The sequence below is a fragment of the Eschrichtius robustus genome, chromosome 3 (genome assembly GCF_028021215.1).
Source record: "Eschrichtius robustus isolate mEscRob2 chromosome 3, mEscRob2.pri, whole genome shotgun sequence".
In the NCBI taxonomy this organism is placed as follows: Eukaryota; Metazoa; Chordata; class Mammalia; order Artiodactyla; family Eschrichtiidae; genus Eschrichtius; species Eschrichtius robustus.
Genome location: NC_090826.1, coordinates 183,670,410 through 183,689,083, shown reverse-complemented (window position 1 = coordinate 183,689,083; position 18,674 = coordinate 183,670,410). Strand labels below are relative to the sequence as shown.

Sequence of the window (18,674 nt, the reverse complement as noted above, 5' to 3'; positions counted from 1 at the left end):
ATTTCAATATAAATATAGATGTAGCTTTTATCAGAGAATATTTTATCTGAATAGTACCGTAGCGACTATTTAATAAAATTAATATTCTTTGCCACCACCCTCTGCTTATTATAGTAATAATTGTTGACCATTTACTACATGGCAATCATCATAGTAGATACCTAACCTTTATTTCACATTGTATTTCCATAAAAAATATATCCATGTCATATAGTGATGATTTATCCTCAGAAAGATGTACCAAGCAGCTTAAGATCTCAAAGCTTACAAATTACAATGATAACATTTAAAGAATTCAGTCTGTGTGACTTGATTACACCACTGCCTCTTATTTCATAGAAAGGAAAAAACAGGCCAAAGAAGTTAAATGATTTTTTCCAAGGTCAATTCTAGAATTAGAACCTTCTCTGCAATTCATAGTTCACTGATCTTTCAACTATGTGACCTTACTTTACTTACAGGTTTTTGATATATGCAAAAATACACTGTTTGTCAATTGTTTTTAGAAACAAGAATATTTTAACTTTAGAATATTTTGCGTTAAATTTTTTCTTTGCTTTCCTAAGGACTTACAGTTTGGAATCTAGCTATTCACATGATGTTGTTTGTTAAATGATTTTAATGGGGTTTGACTTTTTTTCAAAGGGTTGGGATGAAAACTCGGGCTGTAAAATTTATCAGCTTCCTGTGCATTTCCCGAAAGCGGTATCTAACATTTTTATTTGTTGTTCTCTGTTCCTTTGATTGAGAATGAGGAAACAAAAACTAAACACCAATAAATAACGTTCCAGGAAGTTTTATGCAATCCTCTTCTTTTTTTTTAAACAATGAGATACTTGTTTCTCTGCTGTGGCTAGTATTTTTCAATCTATCCTATAGTATTACAAAGAAATATGATGTTTTCTTTAAAATATTTCTGGGTTATGAGAATTTGCACACTAATAATTGTACACACTTCCACAATTATTAGTTAGCTTAGTGGGGTTTGACTTTATTTTAAATGCACATGAGCATTGCTGAAAATAATATCAATACATGGCTACTTAGGAAGTTTAGTTGAAGACCAATCTATTCAATATACCAGAAACAAATTTAACAGATACCACAAATATGGGATTTAAAAATGTAAATTAAATTTATGATATTCACATACATAATATGTCAAAATAAGTCTTCACAGTGTTTCCAAATAGAAAGCCTTCCCCATTTCATATGGCAATTAAATAAAACCCGGGCACATTGGAAAACATCTTACACTTGATACTGGTTCATTAGAGCTGGTCTCAGTTCTGATTGATTGGCCATCTGTTCTATTTGGCCTGTTGTTGTACCACACTGATTTTAAATATTTTGATTACCATCTCACCCTGAAAGATCATCTAGTCATCTCATGATACCATTTCATATGAGACATGGAAAAGAGAGTCAAACACTTTGGAATACATTACCCAATGCTACACAAGGTTAAAGTACAAGATCCAGGCTTATCTTCTTAATTTTTACATCATCTTGTTTAAACTATCCCTTTACTAAATCAATCTTCTTTCCACATATAGCTACAAGTAAGCTCCAGTTCAGCTTATTTCAAAAGTAATGATAAACTGTCTGATATGTCAGGGTCCTTATTAAAGACATTCAGACCTTAGACTCATACAGATCTGAAATAAGATCTAAGTTTACCCTCTTGATAGGCCTGTTGCGTATTATGGAATTTCTGTAAGCCTCAATTTTCTCATTTATAAAATGAGTAGAACATTTATCTTAAGTTATTTTGCAAGTATATAAAATGATGTATATGAAGCACTAGTACAATATCTGACTCATAAAAGGCAGTGAGGAAATGTCAGTTTCCCCCCTTCTACCAATCAAGAGAAGGACATTGTCACTATTTAAACTGATGGGGGAATTTCTGTGAAAACCCAATTAACAAAAGGAAATTTATTTCAAGATGTTGAAATTAAGCTACTACTATATTTTTAAGGGAGAAATAAACTTCTTAAAAGTGGAATTATGAAATGCTAGTAAAATAAACTCTCACTGCATTCTTTTCTTGAATTTGAAATAAAAAAATTAAGTTCATTATAGTTATTAGTTAAATGGGAAAAAATGATCTTAAACTTGCAAATCCATGCAATTTCCCAAAACTTTTAACTTCCTATCGATAGCTAGCTAATTCATATTTGCATATAATGAAAATTTTTATATATAATGAAGATATTTTAAATATAATGAAGATATTTAGACTCAAATAATCATGTTTCTTAATAGAGTTACAGTTAGGACTCTGATGAATGATGTGCTCATTTTTTTTACTAAGCAGTTTAGTGCCATGAAAACCTTTGCCGATTTACTTAAATGAGCCAACATAATCCATATGAACGTATAGTTGATATATTCTTTATATTTCAGGTTTCCTTTTAAACCACCTTTATCAGTAAAAGTAGTGCATGGATCTGTTTGTTATACAAGTTAAATTGTGCAGGGTATGGCATACTAAACTCCCTACATTAGGTACGCTTCATCAGGATTATATGTTTACCAGGTTTCAGGTGACTTGCCTTGCCTTGTAACATAGCTGGATTCATGTAAGGATGGACCATGCTACCACAATACGGATGTTAATTTCTAAGGATTTGAAAGATTGTTTGTGCATTGTAAATACATGTTTGTGGCAGAACTGCACGTCAGTGAGATTCATGAGTTTTAGGAATATATAAGGCAATAATCTTGATGTCTAAGTACTTTGAATGATTTCTACTGGACAAAACAAAAAAATACAAAGGCCAAATCTTCAGTTTTAGCTCAAACAGAAGAGTTGGCATAACGTAAGGACTAGTGACCCCGGTACTTCTTATCACATGGAAAATTTTTGGTGTCTGTATTAAGTTGAATTATTCAATAACATTAACTACTGTTGCAAGACTTTGGAAGACAGATACGTTACAGTGGACAGATGGTCAGCAAAGGTAGTGTAAATAATTGAAATAATCTGAATTTTAAAAAATGAGGAGGTTATTCCAGACAGGGTATAGCTCTGCAATTAATAATGAGCAGTTATGGACCCAACTCTGCTACACAAGTTATTGAGCTACTCACTTTATCTGACTGGAACTATGTTGGAGCAAAGAGAGATAAAACAAAATAATAACCCCCAAAATGACACAGTCAAAAGGATCTTTCAAAGCACCGCAGAATCTCAGTGCTGTCCCTGTCTTGTGTCACTTGTATCCTGACGTATTCTTCTATAATCACGAGGTGGGCAAGAGACATGGAGGGTCTTGAGTCAGCAGTGAGAATACCCCCTCTAATTTTAAGATGCAGAGCAGTGCCCAGAAAGAGAAGAATTGGCAGGCACTAGCCAAGACCACTACTGGGACTGTATGTGATTATGTTTGTTGAAAACAACCTACAGCATGAGCTTTAAAAATATTTGTAACCTGTGATTCACTAATGTGAAAAGTTTTATGAATGTTTTGGGGTAAATGATAAAAACGAATGCTAGAAAAAGAGTCATCCAGAAATGTCCAGACGAGTAACATTTATATTAGCAAGATATTGGAAATAGCTTGTAACTCCAGTAATTAATAGCACAAAAGTGAAAATAACATAAATGAAATAATTGAGGATTTTTAAAATGAATTGTGGTATATTTATAATATGTAGTAATATGGGGCCACTTAAAATGGTTAGGAAGTAATTTATTGATGGTAGGAATGTAATCAACAGGGATAGTCTTTGGAAGTTTTCTTTTTATGCTTCACGGCACTGAGCATTATTTTTCTTTAGAGTGGAAAAAGATGAGCGTGATCAACAGGAAGAATATAAATCAGGGAGGACAAGACTTCTTCAGGCTGGGAGAAGCACCTGGGATACTGCAGGGGCTGTACTGCCCTTTGCCTAGAGGTTCCCTTTGCTTCTCCTTTACTGAGCCAACTCCTACTCATTCTTCAACATCCAAATTAAATATTTCCTCTGTGAAATGATCCTGAACTCTGTCTCCTGAGTGCAACCTATTCCTTGTTTTTTCAGATTAAAACGTGTTGTAATTTTGTGCTTTTACTTATGTGTTCCAAAAACTCTATTTCTTACAGTACAAGTTAACAACATATTCTTTTTGCATACACCTGTGTATACCAAAATGTCTGTTAGATAAAACTTTTTGGATACATATATGCTGAGTGAATAGATGCATGAAAGAATTAATAACTTTAGAAAATGAATACAGTAGATTAGGTAATTTCTAAGGAAGCTTCCATGTTCATGATTCTTTCCCCAAATGTGCATAAAGAGTAGAGATTTCAGTTGCCATACAGATTTGCTCAACAATATATATTGAGGAAATCAGTAATGTAAAAGGTGAATTACTTTAATTTTAATTTTATATAATATACATATATTGATGGGTACATATACTATATTTATTTATTGATAATGTTGATATATTAAGGGACATGTTGTGATTCTGTATATCCCTTGGAGAAAATTGCTCTTAATAGGCATGCTAATTTAGTTCCTTATGTTTTATATCATCAAAATAAAATCATCAGTTCCCCATTTTACAAGACTTTCTCAGCATGAATAATTTTAAACTCACTGACAAGACTTTTTAGTCATAAATTAAGAGTATCAATTCAGTGTTTTTGTAGAATAATGCCATAATGTTTCTGATTTAGAAAGCAGAAATGCAACTTGCTTTTATCATTGTTGAGTGCATTGTATTATTCATAACAAGTGCAAATGACATTTTAAAATTAATGTTAAGAGAAAAGGCACTTAAAATTAATCTTGTCAACAGTGTTTAGTTTTGGAAATGAAAACTAAGTCAACTTACTTCCTTTCCCTAGAAGTGCTGCCACTGTTGTGACATTGTGTTTCATTTTGTAACCCATCTGCTACTTAGGCCAGATATGCATTTTCTGGATGCAATCTGTTGGTTTCCAATGGTTTACTACATGGTGGGCTCTATTGACAAGTAGGTGACAAAATCTTTGGCACACTAACTAGTGTGGTGTCCTGTGGTTTGTCATGTGCTGCACCCTGTGTTGCATGATGAGTGTAATTTGCCATTTCAGTGTTGAAAATATGATGTATATTGCATGTGGAGCTTATGTTCTCGTGTTATACATCTTGCGTTCAAACTTCCTAAGCAGTAATCTGTTGTTGAATTAAAACAAATCTTGCTGCATGTCAATTTTGTTCCCTTTCTAAAGCTATTCCAGTTTTGTGTCATCTATAGCAGTAACTTTATTACTGTTAACATCTTTGTAGAGAAAACCTAGAATTTCAACATTGTGATGCATTGGTATCATTATCATAACTTCTGGAAACCTTCAAAATACTTTGGAAATGCTCATTTTAAATCAGATTTATTAATTGGAGCATTTCCTTGACAGTCTATTCTGGTAACATATTAGAGTCTTCCAAAAATTTTTTAATTAAAGGTCAAATGTGTGCAATGCTTCAGTTTTAAAATACAAATTGTTATATGCATAAACATGACATAATAACAAATACAAAAACTAAAAGATCAGAAGACTAGTATGCTTATAAAATGTCTTAATTTTCCATTCTAAAAAAGATCAGCCCAGAGCATTCCAAATAAAATACTAAAAGTTATCCACTGAGAACTTTCATGCTTACATTTCATCTTGTAGATGCTGAAAAAATGAAGCTTTGTAACTTTGACAGTGTTTATTCGCTGTGGACACATTAAAGGCCAAACAGATTAACGTATATTTAGCTTCCATTCTACATTAATATAATTTACGTTATCAGTTGCATAATACTAACCAACTAACTAAAATGTAGATGTACTAAAACTATTATTTAAATCCATGAAAGTGAAATCAATCCATATTTTATCAATAATAATGTTTCTTTGTTGTGAGGGTATTCTATTAAAATTCATTAGAACATTATATTTAAAAGATATAAAATAAACCTCTCATCTGTCTTTTTTGATGTAGACTATATAATGAATTCTCTGTCTATAAAAGTATTTACGGGGAGGAAAAGAAGAATGGAAAGGATAAAATTCCTAGGATTAGAGATGAAACAGGATTGGCTACAAGTTGCTAATTATTGAAGCTGGGTGATTGGTACAGGAGGTTCAGTATAGTATTCTCTTCTGCTTATGTTTGAAATTTTCCTTAAACATAAATAAGCAAAGAAAACTATGAATGAGTTACAACACACTCACAAACATTCACCTATATTCATTCCTTCACATTCTAGTTCTCTTCGAAAAGGAAGTCAGAGAAAGGTAGAAAGAGAGGCAATGTCAGTTAGATTATCTGTAACCGTTTTTCATCCATGTTGACTTTTTTCTTGGGCCGCCATCTGGTGACCAAACTGTGTAAAGCAAGAGTGCTAAAGAAAAAATGGGCAGTGGCTTTGTAGATAAGATAGTGGGGAGAAATTATGATAGACACAGAATTATAAGAATAAATCGGTAGCCAAATAAAAAAAGGAAAGAAAGAATACAGTACAATATTAAATGAATATAAATAATTTAAAGTTAAAACATGAAGAACAAAAAAGTTTCTATGTGGTTCAGAAATGCCATTCCAATTTTATATATTTTCTATAGATTCTATAGATTTCTTTAGATTTAAACTCATATTTAATAATAATTACTAAAATCATTTGCCAAAGTTATGTGTCAACTACAACGGCCAATATTTTGGGTATGGAATTAACTGATATACACAGGTTTAGGTAGTTAGTGACTATTTAGTACAGGAATTCTCATAGTTAAGTTTTTTGTTAAGTCTCAACTTCATTGATTTATTGCTGATGAAATATTCATTTTTTATTATCACTTCATTTGTGTATCTTTTTTCAGTCACGCTTACCTTCTACCACCTTATCTTTCCCTTTTCCTGTATAAACAATTATAATTTTTTAATCAGGGAAGTAAAGATTGTAAGAAATGAAATATGAGAAAGTGGATTACCACTATAATAAGGTCGGTTGAAGACATAAGATTTAGGCATCATTTTTATGGTACATAAGGGACCATATCACATTCATTTTCCACCTACTTCTTTCTCTTTAAAAAATGTATTTTAATAGATGTAAGAACAATTATGAATTTCCTAGATAAAAGGAACACCCTAGTAAAGTATTCGTAGAGATTAAAACTTGGTCATCATATTGATTGGATGTTATGGTCCTGGCCCCTCTCACCATAGGAAATTTATTTGGAATAATATTCTGTTTCCACAGTTTTAGCCATAAAATCCCTGCCACAGAACACTGTGCCTGATTCAAGTGAAATATTTTTTTCTGGACTACTCCTGGGGATCTTGGACTCAAAGCTTTGGTAATATTCTCTCACCATATAACAGAGTAAGAAATTCTGCCTCTTGCCTTCCCATAAAAGGAAAATTCCCTCTAGTGAATTAGTGAGATGACTAATTCAAGTGATCATGCACTTGGAGAAGATCGTTGGGGAACTGACTCTTCCATTTAAGAAGCTAAAAAGAGCTACTGTTCTTTAAGTTTTACACTTCTCATTTTAAATCAAAAGATGTAGAAATCAATTAGCCCAATTCTTCTTATCTATCTTCAATCAGTTCTGAACCTAGAATACTCTTGCATTCATTCAAGTTTTGATACAATCTCCCTTATCCAGTTCAGTCCAATTTTTGTAGTTTGTATGAAGCAAAGTCAATGAGATAATGGTTTTCTTAATTCAGCTTTTATGGTAACATTGTTTTTAAATTCAGTGCTAAGTAAAATTTTTATCAGTGATAGAGGAGAAGACTGACTCTGTGGTAACTCATAGGAACTTGTGTCCTAGTTTAGCAATTATTTCCTGCAACCAACAAAATTAGTTCATTCAATCACTTGCTCAAAAGTGGCTAAAAGGTAGGCTTGAATGCAACCGATATTTATATATTTTACGTGCTCTTGGCTGTGTAAAACCAATCTATAACACATAGCTTTACACAGATAAATAATAGACATTTAAAAATAAGTAATTTTAATAAATATATTTCCTTATTAGGCTTGACCATCTAAATTAATATGTGTTCATTTCTATTCTTACCAAAATTGCCTCAGGGATAAAAAATGTGAATGTCGTGTCTTTGAAATAATGTGCTAATCGTAAAAACAAGGTTCTAACGTGTTCTAATTCTATTTGATTGTAAAATGGGTGTTTCCATGTTTTATTTATAAAATTAATAAGTATTATTAAATAAAGATCCTTAATGCATGTGCTTTGAAATGGTTGAGATCTAATGAAACATAAAGAAACCCCAAATACAATTTACTTCATATCAGTAGAGAATATTGTCTTATATTAGTTCCCATAATATCTGCCAGTGTCCACTCTGTGAAAGCCACGTATAAGGGCAACCTATATGCCTATAAGCGCAGGGGTGTAAGCAAGTTTTAGCACCATCCTAGTACTGAGATTTATTGAAAGTTCATTTTTCTCTGTTGGTTTTTATCAAAGTCTAGACGATTTACTCAGGTGTGGAGTGACTTTCGCTGCCAACATGGTGGTTGTGGACAAAGAAAGCACCATGAGTGCCGAAGAAGACTACATGGCAGATGCCAAAACGATTGTAAACGTGCAGACCCTTTTCAGGTAAATGTCTGGATAACCCAGCCCTTAAACATCTGTGAAATATATGGCTCTGTGACTCTTTGTATAAAGAATGAACTTGAGACATTTACACTGCAGTTACGTTTATTCATTTCATCATAAAACAAATACTTATTTAGGACCTAATGTATGGCTGGTACTGTGTGAAGTTTAATTTTTAACACCAGGTCAGCAGTTCTTTTAAAAATAAAAAGAATAATGCATTTGTTTTCTCGTATAGTTTAAGAAATTCTAAAAAACTGTGTGCAGTAGCAGTCATGATTTTTGCCAAACCACGCATGTTTAATTTTGGTTTTATGCCCAGCAGTGGCCAAAGGTATGCATTTACATACTGAGTAACCAGGAAGAAAAGATTGCAAGGCTAATATACCCATGTTAGGAGGCAAGTCACAATGTTATCTTCACTTCCTCATGAAAGACACTTCCTGTCTTTCGATAATTAAACCCATCCGGGTAGGAATTCCCATTATGGTCATCTTTGCGTAAGAATGAGCAATACTGACCAGAGAAAAGTTCATGCTGTGAGCAAAGTCAAAATTGCCAATAAATCAAGACCTCGGCGTCACTTGGAATGATTCTTCCTAAAATCATCTTAAAATTTAAATAACTAAAAGATCATTATTTCAGTTTTATGAATTTTGCAGAAGTCTAAGGGAAATATCTGAGCTGCCAAATTACAGAAGTAAATAAAGCAATCTGAACTCTATCTTTATCTCCTCTCACTTCATACCTTTGTATTGTAGCAAACCATATATTGAGGATAATTATCTGTTTATAGTTTGAGGTCAGAATTCAGGAGAGAGAGCCAAGCTGTGTGTCTCACTTAAGTTGACTATTTATTATATGATCTTAGGCAAATTACTTTCCTTCTGTAAACCTTGATGTCTTACTCACAAGGTTGTTGGAGATTTAAAAACATATAATGCCTGAGTACCTGCCTGGTCGTTTTCAATTTCTCAATAAATGTTAGCTACTGTAATTATTAGCCATAGACTTATCACTTACGTGGGGCAGAGTGGAAAAGCTACAGACCTTGGAACAATATAGCAACAAACTTCATCTGACATGATCTCTATCCCAGAGGTTCCCGCAGAAAATTACTGTGACTTAGAGTGTGTTTCTTAACCTCATTGAAATTCAGTTTCCCTCATCTATAAAATGCATGTGGAGAATAATTAACCCTTCTTACATTGTCAGTGTGAGGACAGGAAATCAGGTACGTAAAGAATCTGTCACAGCAATTGGAAAAATCTACCCTAACTTGCATTAGAACCTCCCCCTGTTCCAGAAGGAGTAATACACCCTCTAAAGTTACTGTCGTGGGCAGTTCATTTAGAATATAGCTAACTAGTCATTGAGCTATGTAAATGGTACATTTAAAGGTAGCATAGCACATGTTGAAAATATGACATATATATATAAGCATTCTTTTTTCTCTAGAGAATGAAAAAGGAAGCCACAGGGTAGAAAATGAATTCAGATGGATGAGATTTATAGCCAATGAACAAAGTAAAATCATACTTTTTGATTCCATGCTTGGCAAAAGCTAATTATAGTTTTAACAGGAGAGGGTCCTGGTCTTTTTGATTAAACATGCCATTTTAATTTTCAGCTTATTGGGAGTTTATTTCTCTTATGGTGACAGTTCTATTGATTTGACATATTCTCTGAATGAATTATTTTTATTTCAAGAGAATAATAAACCCCCATCTTACTGAGAGGTGCAAAGGCTCTAATTAATCTTTTTCCGTGAACTAGCTGACCAGAATAACTAAGGGCAGCTGCACACATGGTTGCCTTCCCTGAGTACGTGGTGGAGGAGACATCACATATTGGAAGAATGACTGGATGACTGAATGAGTGATTTTGGATCTTTTCACTATTAAGGTTACCTATCTTCAACAGAATATTTTAGAAATTGTGCGATTTGTATGGCTCATAAAAACATCTAGACTGAATGGTTTCAAGCAGAAATTTGAAAAGAACTATGAGATACCCAAATATTGTTCTCTCTTTTCCTGTGCCCGTAAAGGCATTATCATTTTTCTAAGTACATGACAATATTTTTCAGGAGAAAAAAAATTATGATAGACCCACAGACATAGAAAACAAACTTATGGTTACCAAAGGGGAAAAGGAGGGGAGGGATAAATTATGCGATTAGGATTAACATATACACACGACTATATATAAAATAGATAACCAACAAGGACTTACTATATAGCACAGGGAACTCTACTCAATATTTTGTAATAACCTATAAGGGAAAAGAGTCTGAAAAAGAACAGATATATGTATATATAGGTATGTGTAACTGAATCACTGTGGTGTACACCTGAAACTAAAACAACATTGTGCATCAACTATACTTCAATTTAAAAAAATATTCAATTAAAATAGACTAAAAAAATCTACGAAACTTTTATGGAGTAATTCATCAGCTGTTAATCTAGGCATGCTAAACTAGGCTAGTCTTACATAATAAAAGAGTCAGATACCAGTGGGTCCCTATGGTATATGGAATACCATTTATGTAGATAAATGACCCAAATCGTACAGACTTGGTAGTTTTCATTTTATCAGTGCAGTCAGTCAGATATCACCCTTGAGGTCACTCTGCCACATTCCTTGAAGGTTTTGTTTCTTGATTCACTGTGACTCTTGCCAACCCTGCTTCTACCATAATTCTTGATGTTTTCAAAAATCCTACCCAGATGGTCCTTTCGATGTCTGACCTTAGCCACCTAGTCTCATGGTCCTTAGAGTACCAATAATTCCCCCTCCATATTCTGAATTTCATTCAACTCTCTGAGCACTACTACTTATTTTCTACCTCATTGCTTCCCATATCCCCCACTCCGAACAGTCCTTTTCTACTGGAATCTACTGTCCACTGATTCTACTGTCCTTAGTCACCTGAGGGCTCTTCTTCCCTCTTTACCCAGATTAAACTCCAAGATCAGTCATGACAAACAGTCCTGTGCTGAAACCCTAAACAGCCAATTACTGATTATCTACAATGGGCTGACACAGATCTCAACTCTGTTTTCCTTTTCTGTCTTCCTCCTACTCCCAGTTTTCTGTCCTTTCAGATTTTCTACCCACCAGCTTGCATGAAATTTCCTAGAGGCAGATGACAGCACTGCAGAGAGAGGATCCAGTTACTCTTATAAGTAAGCATCAGGCACCCAGAAGTCCAGTGACAGTGGGTGGATAGCAGACTATTTATTTAGGATAAAAGCCTAGGGCCCCATCTCCAAGGGAACTAGATTCTTACACATCGAGTATGCAAGAGTGAATAGTGTTACACATGATTAAAGAACACGATTTAGGTAATACAAACAAACTTTAACACTTCATGAAGTGGACAGTCTCCATTCCCAAGGGTCCAGAGAACTCCAAACTGGGGTGAGAGGCAGAAAGTTTTTATAGCTTAAAGAATAAGAAACAAGGAAGAGAAAAAAATAGAAAATGAATAAGGATCAAGGAAATAAGTACGGAGCCCAGAGTTGGCTTGGCATTTGGGGGTTGGCTGACTGACTATAATCTATTTCTGGTCAAGTGGGACATTTACAGGAACAGGAAAGTTTAGGTTTTGGTTTGCTGATGTGGCACCCAGGGCAGGAGCCACTCCATCTTGGGCCTAGAAAATATTTCAACAATAGTATGTCTAAAAGATCTCAGCCAATCCTTGCATCTTTATGACCATCATTCATTTCCTCAAATGAGAGCCAATTTCTTATTGGTTAACTAGTAGGGCTGGGGTGTTGATAGAAGTATGGCTAACAGAAGCCATTTCAATTCTGGGATGTGTACTCTGATTAAAAAAACAAACTGTGCCACCCTGGGTGGTGAAATAGAATGCTTAGCTGCACCTGGAGTTTCTCTTAAACCAAACCTTGAACCTATCACACTGTTTATGCTGAAGCACTTTAACGTAAAGTTTGAACTATCTTAAGAGTCATGCAGCTGGTATTGATGGCGCTTGGGATTTAAATCAGAAGAGTCCCAAAGTCTAACATCAAGTTCATTTTAATCTAGGCAGCCTGAATGTGCCCACACTATTGCATCATCCTGCCAAGCAAGGTTGTTGAAAGGACTAAGTAAGATGATTTCTGAAAAGCACTCAGCAGTGCCTGGCACATAATAGGCAGATAATAATCGGCAGTGTCCTCAAGTTGCAGTTTCTAAAATATCGTGATCATGAAAATGTGTAAGCAGACATCATGGTTACTTTATTAGTTAGAAAATTTGGACAAGAATTTAGATGCAATATTTTCTTTGGCTTATTTATTTCTAGGAGACAATCAAATCTTGTGATCTCTGTGGTATCTGGATGGTACTAGGCAAATAAAGAGTACTGTATACTGTTACTTTATATGGGGTGATGCTATATTTTATGCTAAAATTTCTGACTGTTTAGCTGTTTGGGCCATGCCATTTTAACTTGATTATTTTGACATTCTGTTTGGATGTGGGGTTTTTTGACTTTTACATTTTTTGCTTCTAAAACTGTGAAGGAGTATGTTAGAAAAGTCTTCAATCTGTGCTTATATTAGAGCCCAGGAGACAAGAATGAGATGGAATTCAATTATGAGAAGAAAGTTAAGAGTGCTCTAGTTCACAACCTATTGATGTAACTGGTATGACCAGTCTGGAATAAGGTTAAATTTGTTATTCAGAAGCTCAAATTGATCGCTTGAGCCCCTACCTGCCCAGCTTACTAGGACACACAGCTTTACTCCACAGGGCTCTTTTCTCCCCGGATTGTCCAAGGACCTTCAAAGTTAGTCCCAAAAGACCACAGGCAAACAGGAGAAGCTCCTTAATTCACTGGCAGTGTTTATGTGTGTGGGAGGTGGAGAGGGGAGGAGGAGTTAGGGGAGCCTTGGGGACATGGGGAGAATTCCTTTCCATCTGGAATTGCATCTGTGACATAGTTTTGTGATTGAAAGCTGACAACACAGTTTAATGTGTCTTCATCCACATTGTGTGGCAATTACCTATTTGCTGGTTTGGCCCCAGAGAACCTACCCAGGAAGTGATTCATCTTTAACATCCAAAGCCTAGAGCATGGTGTCCAGAGTTTTAACACTCATTTAGTGAGCACTCTGAAGTGTGTGCTAGGATGGCTGGACCAAGAGGAGCCTCCAGCCATGCTTTGTGCCAGCATGAGCTGTCTCTCCAGAAGGACCTAAGTGGGTCCTTACCCAGATGTGTTCTTTCTTGCAAGGTGAGTTTTCCTTTGTGGGTTCTTAGTAGCCCCATAAAGCAGCAAACTTCCTCTGGGATGACCTCTAGCCCAGAGGTTCCAGACCCCCTAAGTAAGGGAATGGCTCCACTACTTTGCTCAGAAGAGACTGTGAATCCTTCGCAGCTGGCCCACCACCTCCCCCAGAGAGCATTTCAGAGCACAGAAGACATTAGCAGATAAGGTCTTTTTCAGGTTAGATCCTGTTAAAATTTCTCTCCTACCTGTCTAAGCACCTTTCCTTACATTTCTAAGAGAAACACTCAAGTGAGTCTTCCTAGCACAAAGATCCCCTGTCTGATTTCCAGATTTAAAGAAAAGCAGGTCCTCACTTTCAAATTTAAGTTTCTCTTGCTAAAGGTTTACCTAACAAGGTGCTCGATACATTTGGAATATATTGAACGTTTTCACATTTTTATGAAGGAATATTATTATCTAAATTAAATTTAAATAGGCACATCAAAATGTGCCTTGAATGAAAAGCAACCACTTCAAATGCCCAAGACATTCTGGGGTAGGAAGTTTTGCTCTACTATCCAAGGAAAGTATAAAGCAAGTCATTTAAGGACTTAGCTAGAGGATTATAAATTTGGCAACTACTGAAAGAAAATAGAAGAATATATGTGATCGAGTCCAGTGGGTGAAGGAATGCCTCTCCCTGAGGAACTGGTCTTTTACTAAAAAGATAAAGGCAGTAAGTGGGCTTAAAAGATGAACAAAGCATTCCACAGGGGGGCAGCAAATACCAAGGCTCTAGGTACTAAACATCCAAGGACTTGGAGCAGAGCCAGAGGAAGGTACGCCAGAGGCTGAGATGGAAACCAGAAGCCAGACTATTCATGGCTTTGAAGAACACTTTAGTAAGTTGCCCTTTATTTTAAGAATAACAGGAAATCATTGAAAGATAGGAAAGTTTAAAATATTATTTTAGCTACAGTGTGAAGAATGGTTTGGGGAAAAGTGAGAGTGGGTGAAAACCGACCAGTTAGAAGACTTTTGAATTGCAAGGACTATAAGAGCATAAATGTCGAGTTAAAAATAAAAATAAAAAAGGAATATCTTCTCTAGCTTGGCAAAATAGTCATAGTCTTACTGAAGAAATAACACACATAGGCACTTGGGAAATGATGTAATTCAAAACATTGATACCGAATACATATCAATGCATGAGTGATTTTTTATACAGTGCAAAAATTTTAATATTTTGTTTGGTTTACATGGATTAAAATTTTAAATGCAGGAGATATCTGATATTTATTATACTGTCATTTATTACTACTACCCCAGACTCAGATCTAAAGCGTTCTATAAACATTTGTGAAAAAATATGTTCATGTTTGTTTTTAGTGCCAATATTCAATCATAGTCTAAAACTGGGGTCTCATGCATCTAAGTGTGTTTCTATACCTTTCATAATAATATACACCCTTTGTTATTCAGAAACATCATTCCCAGCCACCACAGATCAAAATTTATAGCGTAACACACTAGCTCACTAAGTAATATTTTTATTAAAATATTGTAAACAGTTTTCAGATTTGTATGTTCTGATGTTTGTTTTGCTTTAATATATACATGCAGCTAGTCTCAGAGTTCTCCCAGTCTCTGAAATGGAGTATATGGTGTGGTTTTCATCTTTGTGTTGGTTAACATACCTGGGCATGTCAAAATTATTTATTAAATGAATTAATTCAAGCAGATGACGATTCCATAGATATTTTACACAATTATACTTACATCACCGAGTAAATTGGCCCATCAGAATGTGTCTTGAATAAAAAACAACCACTTCAACTGCCAAAGACATTTTGGGATAGCAAGTTTTGCTCCAATGTACAAGGAAAGTATTAAACAAGTCATTTAAAACTTAAACTAGAGAATTAACTAGAGAAGTAATTGTAGAACAATTTAAAATAGAACAAACTACATTATTTTCAATTACTATATTGCTTTATGATGATCCTAGTACCTAGGGAAAAGGTATGTCATTTAATTCTAAAATGTTATATATTCATGTCATTTAATTCTAAAACGATGTCATTTAATTCTAAAATGTTATATATTCAAAATGTATTTAGGTCATATTAAGGCTCAGAAATAGATGTACAGTATTAGTATTTTAAAGCTATATAATTAAATGCATTAGACAACCAAATTTGCAAATATAAAGTATTATAATTGAATACAAGTAATATTTTATAGATACGAAGGGCACTACAATAAAATATTTCATTATTTAAGTATTATTTAGTTCTAGATTTTCACTAGGTGGCAGACTTAGTGCAGTTTCTCAGTTTAAACTAACATAAATGGTGTAGGTTCAATTATATGGAACAGAAATGGCACATCACATAAATTTTGTTGTCCTATCTAATTTCAACTCTAGAAGTCACTTAAATACAATGACTAGATCACGCAATCATTTTATTACTGACTCTTACTAAGACCTCAAATACATCTGGCTACCTATATATATATATATTTCTGTTTGATGTAATGTGTTAGAAAAGGATTATAAACAAAGGAGTTCAAGTGGTCACAAATTTGTCTAAAGTTAGAAAAATAATATATGTGAAAGATAAAAGCCATATTTCTCAAAGAAAATAAAAATTTCCAAAAGATGAGACATATTTTGCATTTGTTTATTACTCTTTGTTTCCTCAGAAATTCCTTCTCTGGCCATATATCTCAGTACCTTCCAAGATGTTCCTCACAAGCTATCCATTCACTAGCATCTTAAAGCTATTTAATTTGTGAACCACAGATTTCAGTCAGCCACATTTATCATCCTTAGAAAAATATGTACATCCTTATAATTTATGAATTTTTTGCAGTTTCCTGTATTAGATCATAAGAGTCTAATCTAAAGGCAGGAATTTCACGTTCTACTTCTTTTTTATCTCCTGGAGACCAGAGCTCTCCAACAGCAAACACTTGATATTTATTTGCTAAATTAGATACTAAATAGTGTCCTCAGTAAATTGAAACAACAATAATGAAGTTATGATCTAACAGCTACTATTTCCGGGTAGATACAGAAGTAGAGATTACAAAAGTTTAAAATGGAGTTGACTTGTAATATCTGAAACTCCAACATGTTGCTAGATATTCTTAATAACTTACTATTTTATTTGGGTCATTTGAGTTTCCTTTCCTACCTACCTATTTATTAAAATAGGGAGGGGGGCAGTTTCGTGTTCTAGACCCGGACTGTTTGTGTGTTACCCAGGCTCTGCCACCTACTAGAATGTTACCTTGAACGTTTTATTTGGTTTTTCTTGGCCTCAGTTTCTTCGACTGTAAGCTAATAATTGTAAGTAAATCATAGAGTAGTTTTTGGAATTCGAAGAAATAGTAAGTGACTCTCTCGATTTCCTAAACAAGTTGGAAACTGTCGAGACCCAAAGAAGTCAGGCAGTTGGGGATCCCATGTTAGGCAGAACTGTGTAGCGTTGGTGCCTGGCGGTAGTGGAGAAACGTGGTCAGGAGCCCTGCTAGACAACCACTGGGCCTGCCCTGTAGGGCTGGGCTCACTTCATGGCCTGGCTCAGACCAGCACACACCCAGAGATACTGGAAAGGCAGAGTCAGGAGTGAGCCGTATGTCCCCACCTCCTCCCAGAGAACAGGGGGTGCAGCTCTAAGAATAATGCTCTGTCAATTTTAGATATTATCGGGTTTTGGACCTTACTTTAACCTTCCAAAAGATAAAAAAAGAAAAAAAAAGTGAAAAGACAAAGAGAAAAACCTCAGGTCAGTTAATTTTCCTTTTTAGAAGCTCAGATCATGAATATGGCATTTATTCTCTAAATGAGACTACATGCTTTATCTTTATTGGTCCATGTTGCTACTCTTATTTATTCATTTTAGTTTCTGTTGTGACAGCCGATTGACACACCGTATCATGGTAAATATCTTTTGAGACATTGTTCTTTTAAGATATTTCTTAAGTGAATACGTTTGAAACTTCCAGATGGTACGAGATTTGTCATTTCTTAGGCTTACCAGATGAAGTTGCACCAGCCCAAAAGTCAATTGATATTTTTTTCTATCAGGCCACTCTTCTAATTTTTCAAAAGTTTCTGAGAAAATGAACTTTTAATCAAACGTGCTACCACTGGGGACTTTTGAGCGAGAATAGAGCTTCTAAAAGAAAGTCCTGAGGAATACAGATTATATGGTGTTTCTCCATAAACTAATCTAGTTAAATCACACACCTTCTTCATCAAGATTTAATCCACTAAACCCAAAATACACAAATCAGAACTGCGAGATGTGTTTATTGTAACAAAGAATTATCAATTAGAGGAATATAATGGGTACTACTAGGACACTAGGAGGGAAACTTTGCCTTTCTGGCTGCTGTGCTTTAGTAGGAGGGCTGAGGTGTGGATGAAACCAACCAGAGTTTAATGCAAAATGCAGTGTAATAAGCAGTATTACAAATTAACCAAATACCAGGAGCCACTGTGGATTCTGACTTTTAGCAATGGTACAGCTTCATCGCAATGAGATTTGATAAGAACTTTAAATAATTGTTGAGATTCCAAATATAGAGGTGGAGGAGGAAAGTAAGGAGGGAGGAAACTACATTTCAAGCAGAAATAGCAACAGGAGAAAAAAGAAAAAAGTTAAGAAAATAGTAATACCACCACAACTAAGGAACAGGACCTGTTATGTATCAGGACCTGTTATGCTAAGTCTTTCACAAACTGTATCTCTCAGTTTCATACCACCTCTCCTGTACAGAATCTGAGGTTTAGTGTTTCCTTAATCAACTCAAGGTAACAGAACTATTGTAAACCGT

The 18,674-nt window shown here is 34.7% G+C and overlaps 1 protein-coding gene across 2 annotated transcripts in view; it reads left to right on the top strand.

The window, feature by feature from the left end:
• The window catches only part of KCNT2 (potassium sodium-activated channel subfamily T member 2), a 368,862-nt gene that overhangs the window by 281,304 nt on the left and 68,884 nt on the right, over nt 1-18,674 (top strand). For both annotated transcript variants that reach the window (XM_068538563.1, XM_068538562.1), the window contains exon 20: nt 8,465-8,599. In XM_068538563.1, the coding sequence (XP_068394664.1) occupies nt 8,465-8,599 (135 nt within the window). The remainder of the gene's footprint in view (nt 1-8,464; nt 8,600-18,674) is intronic.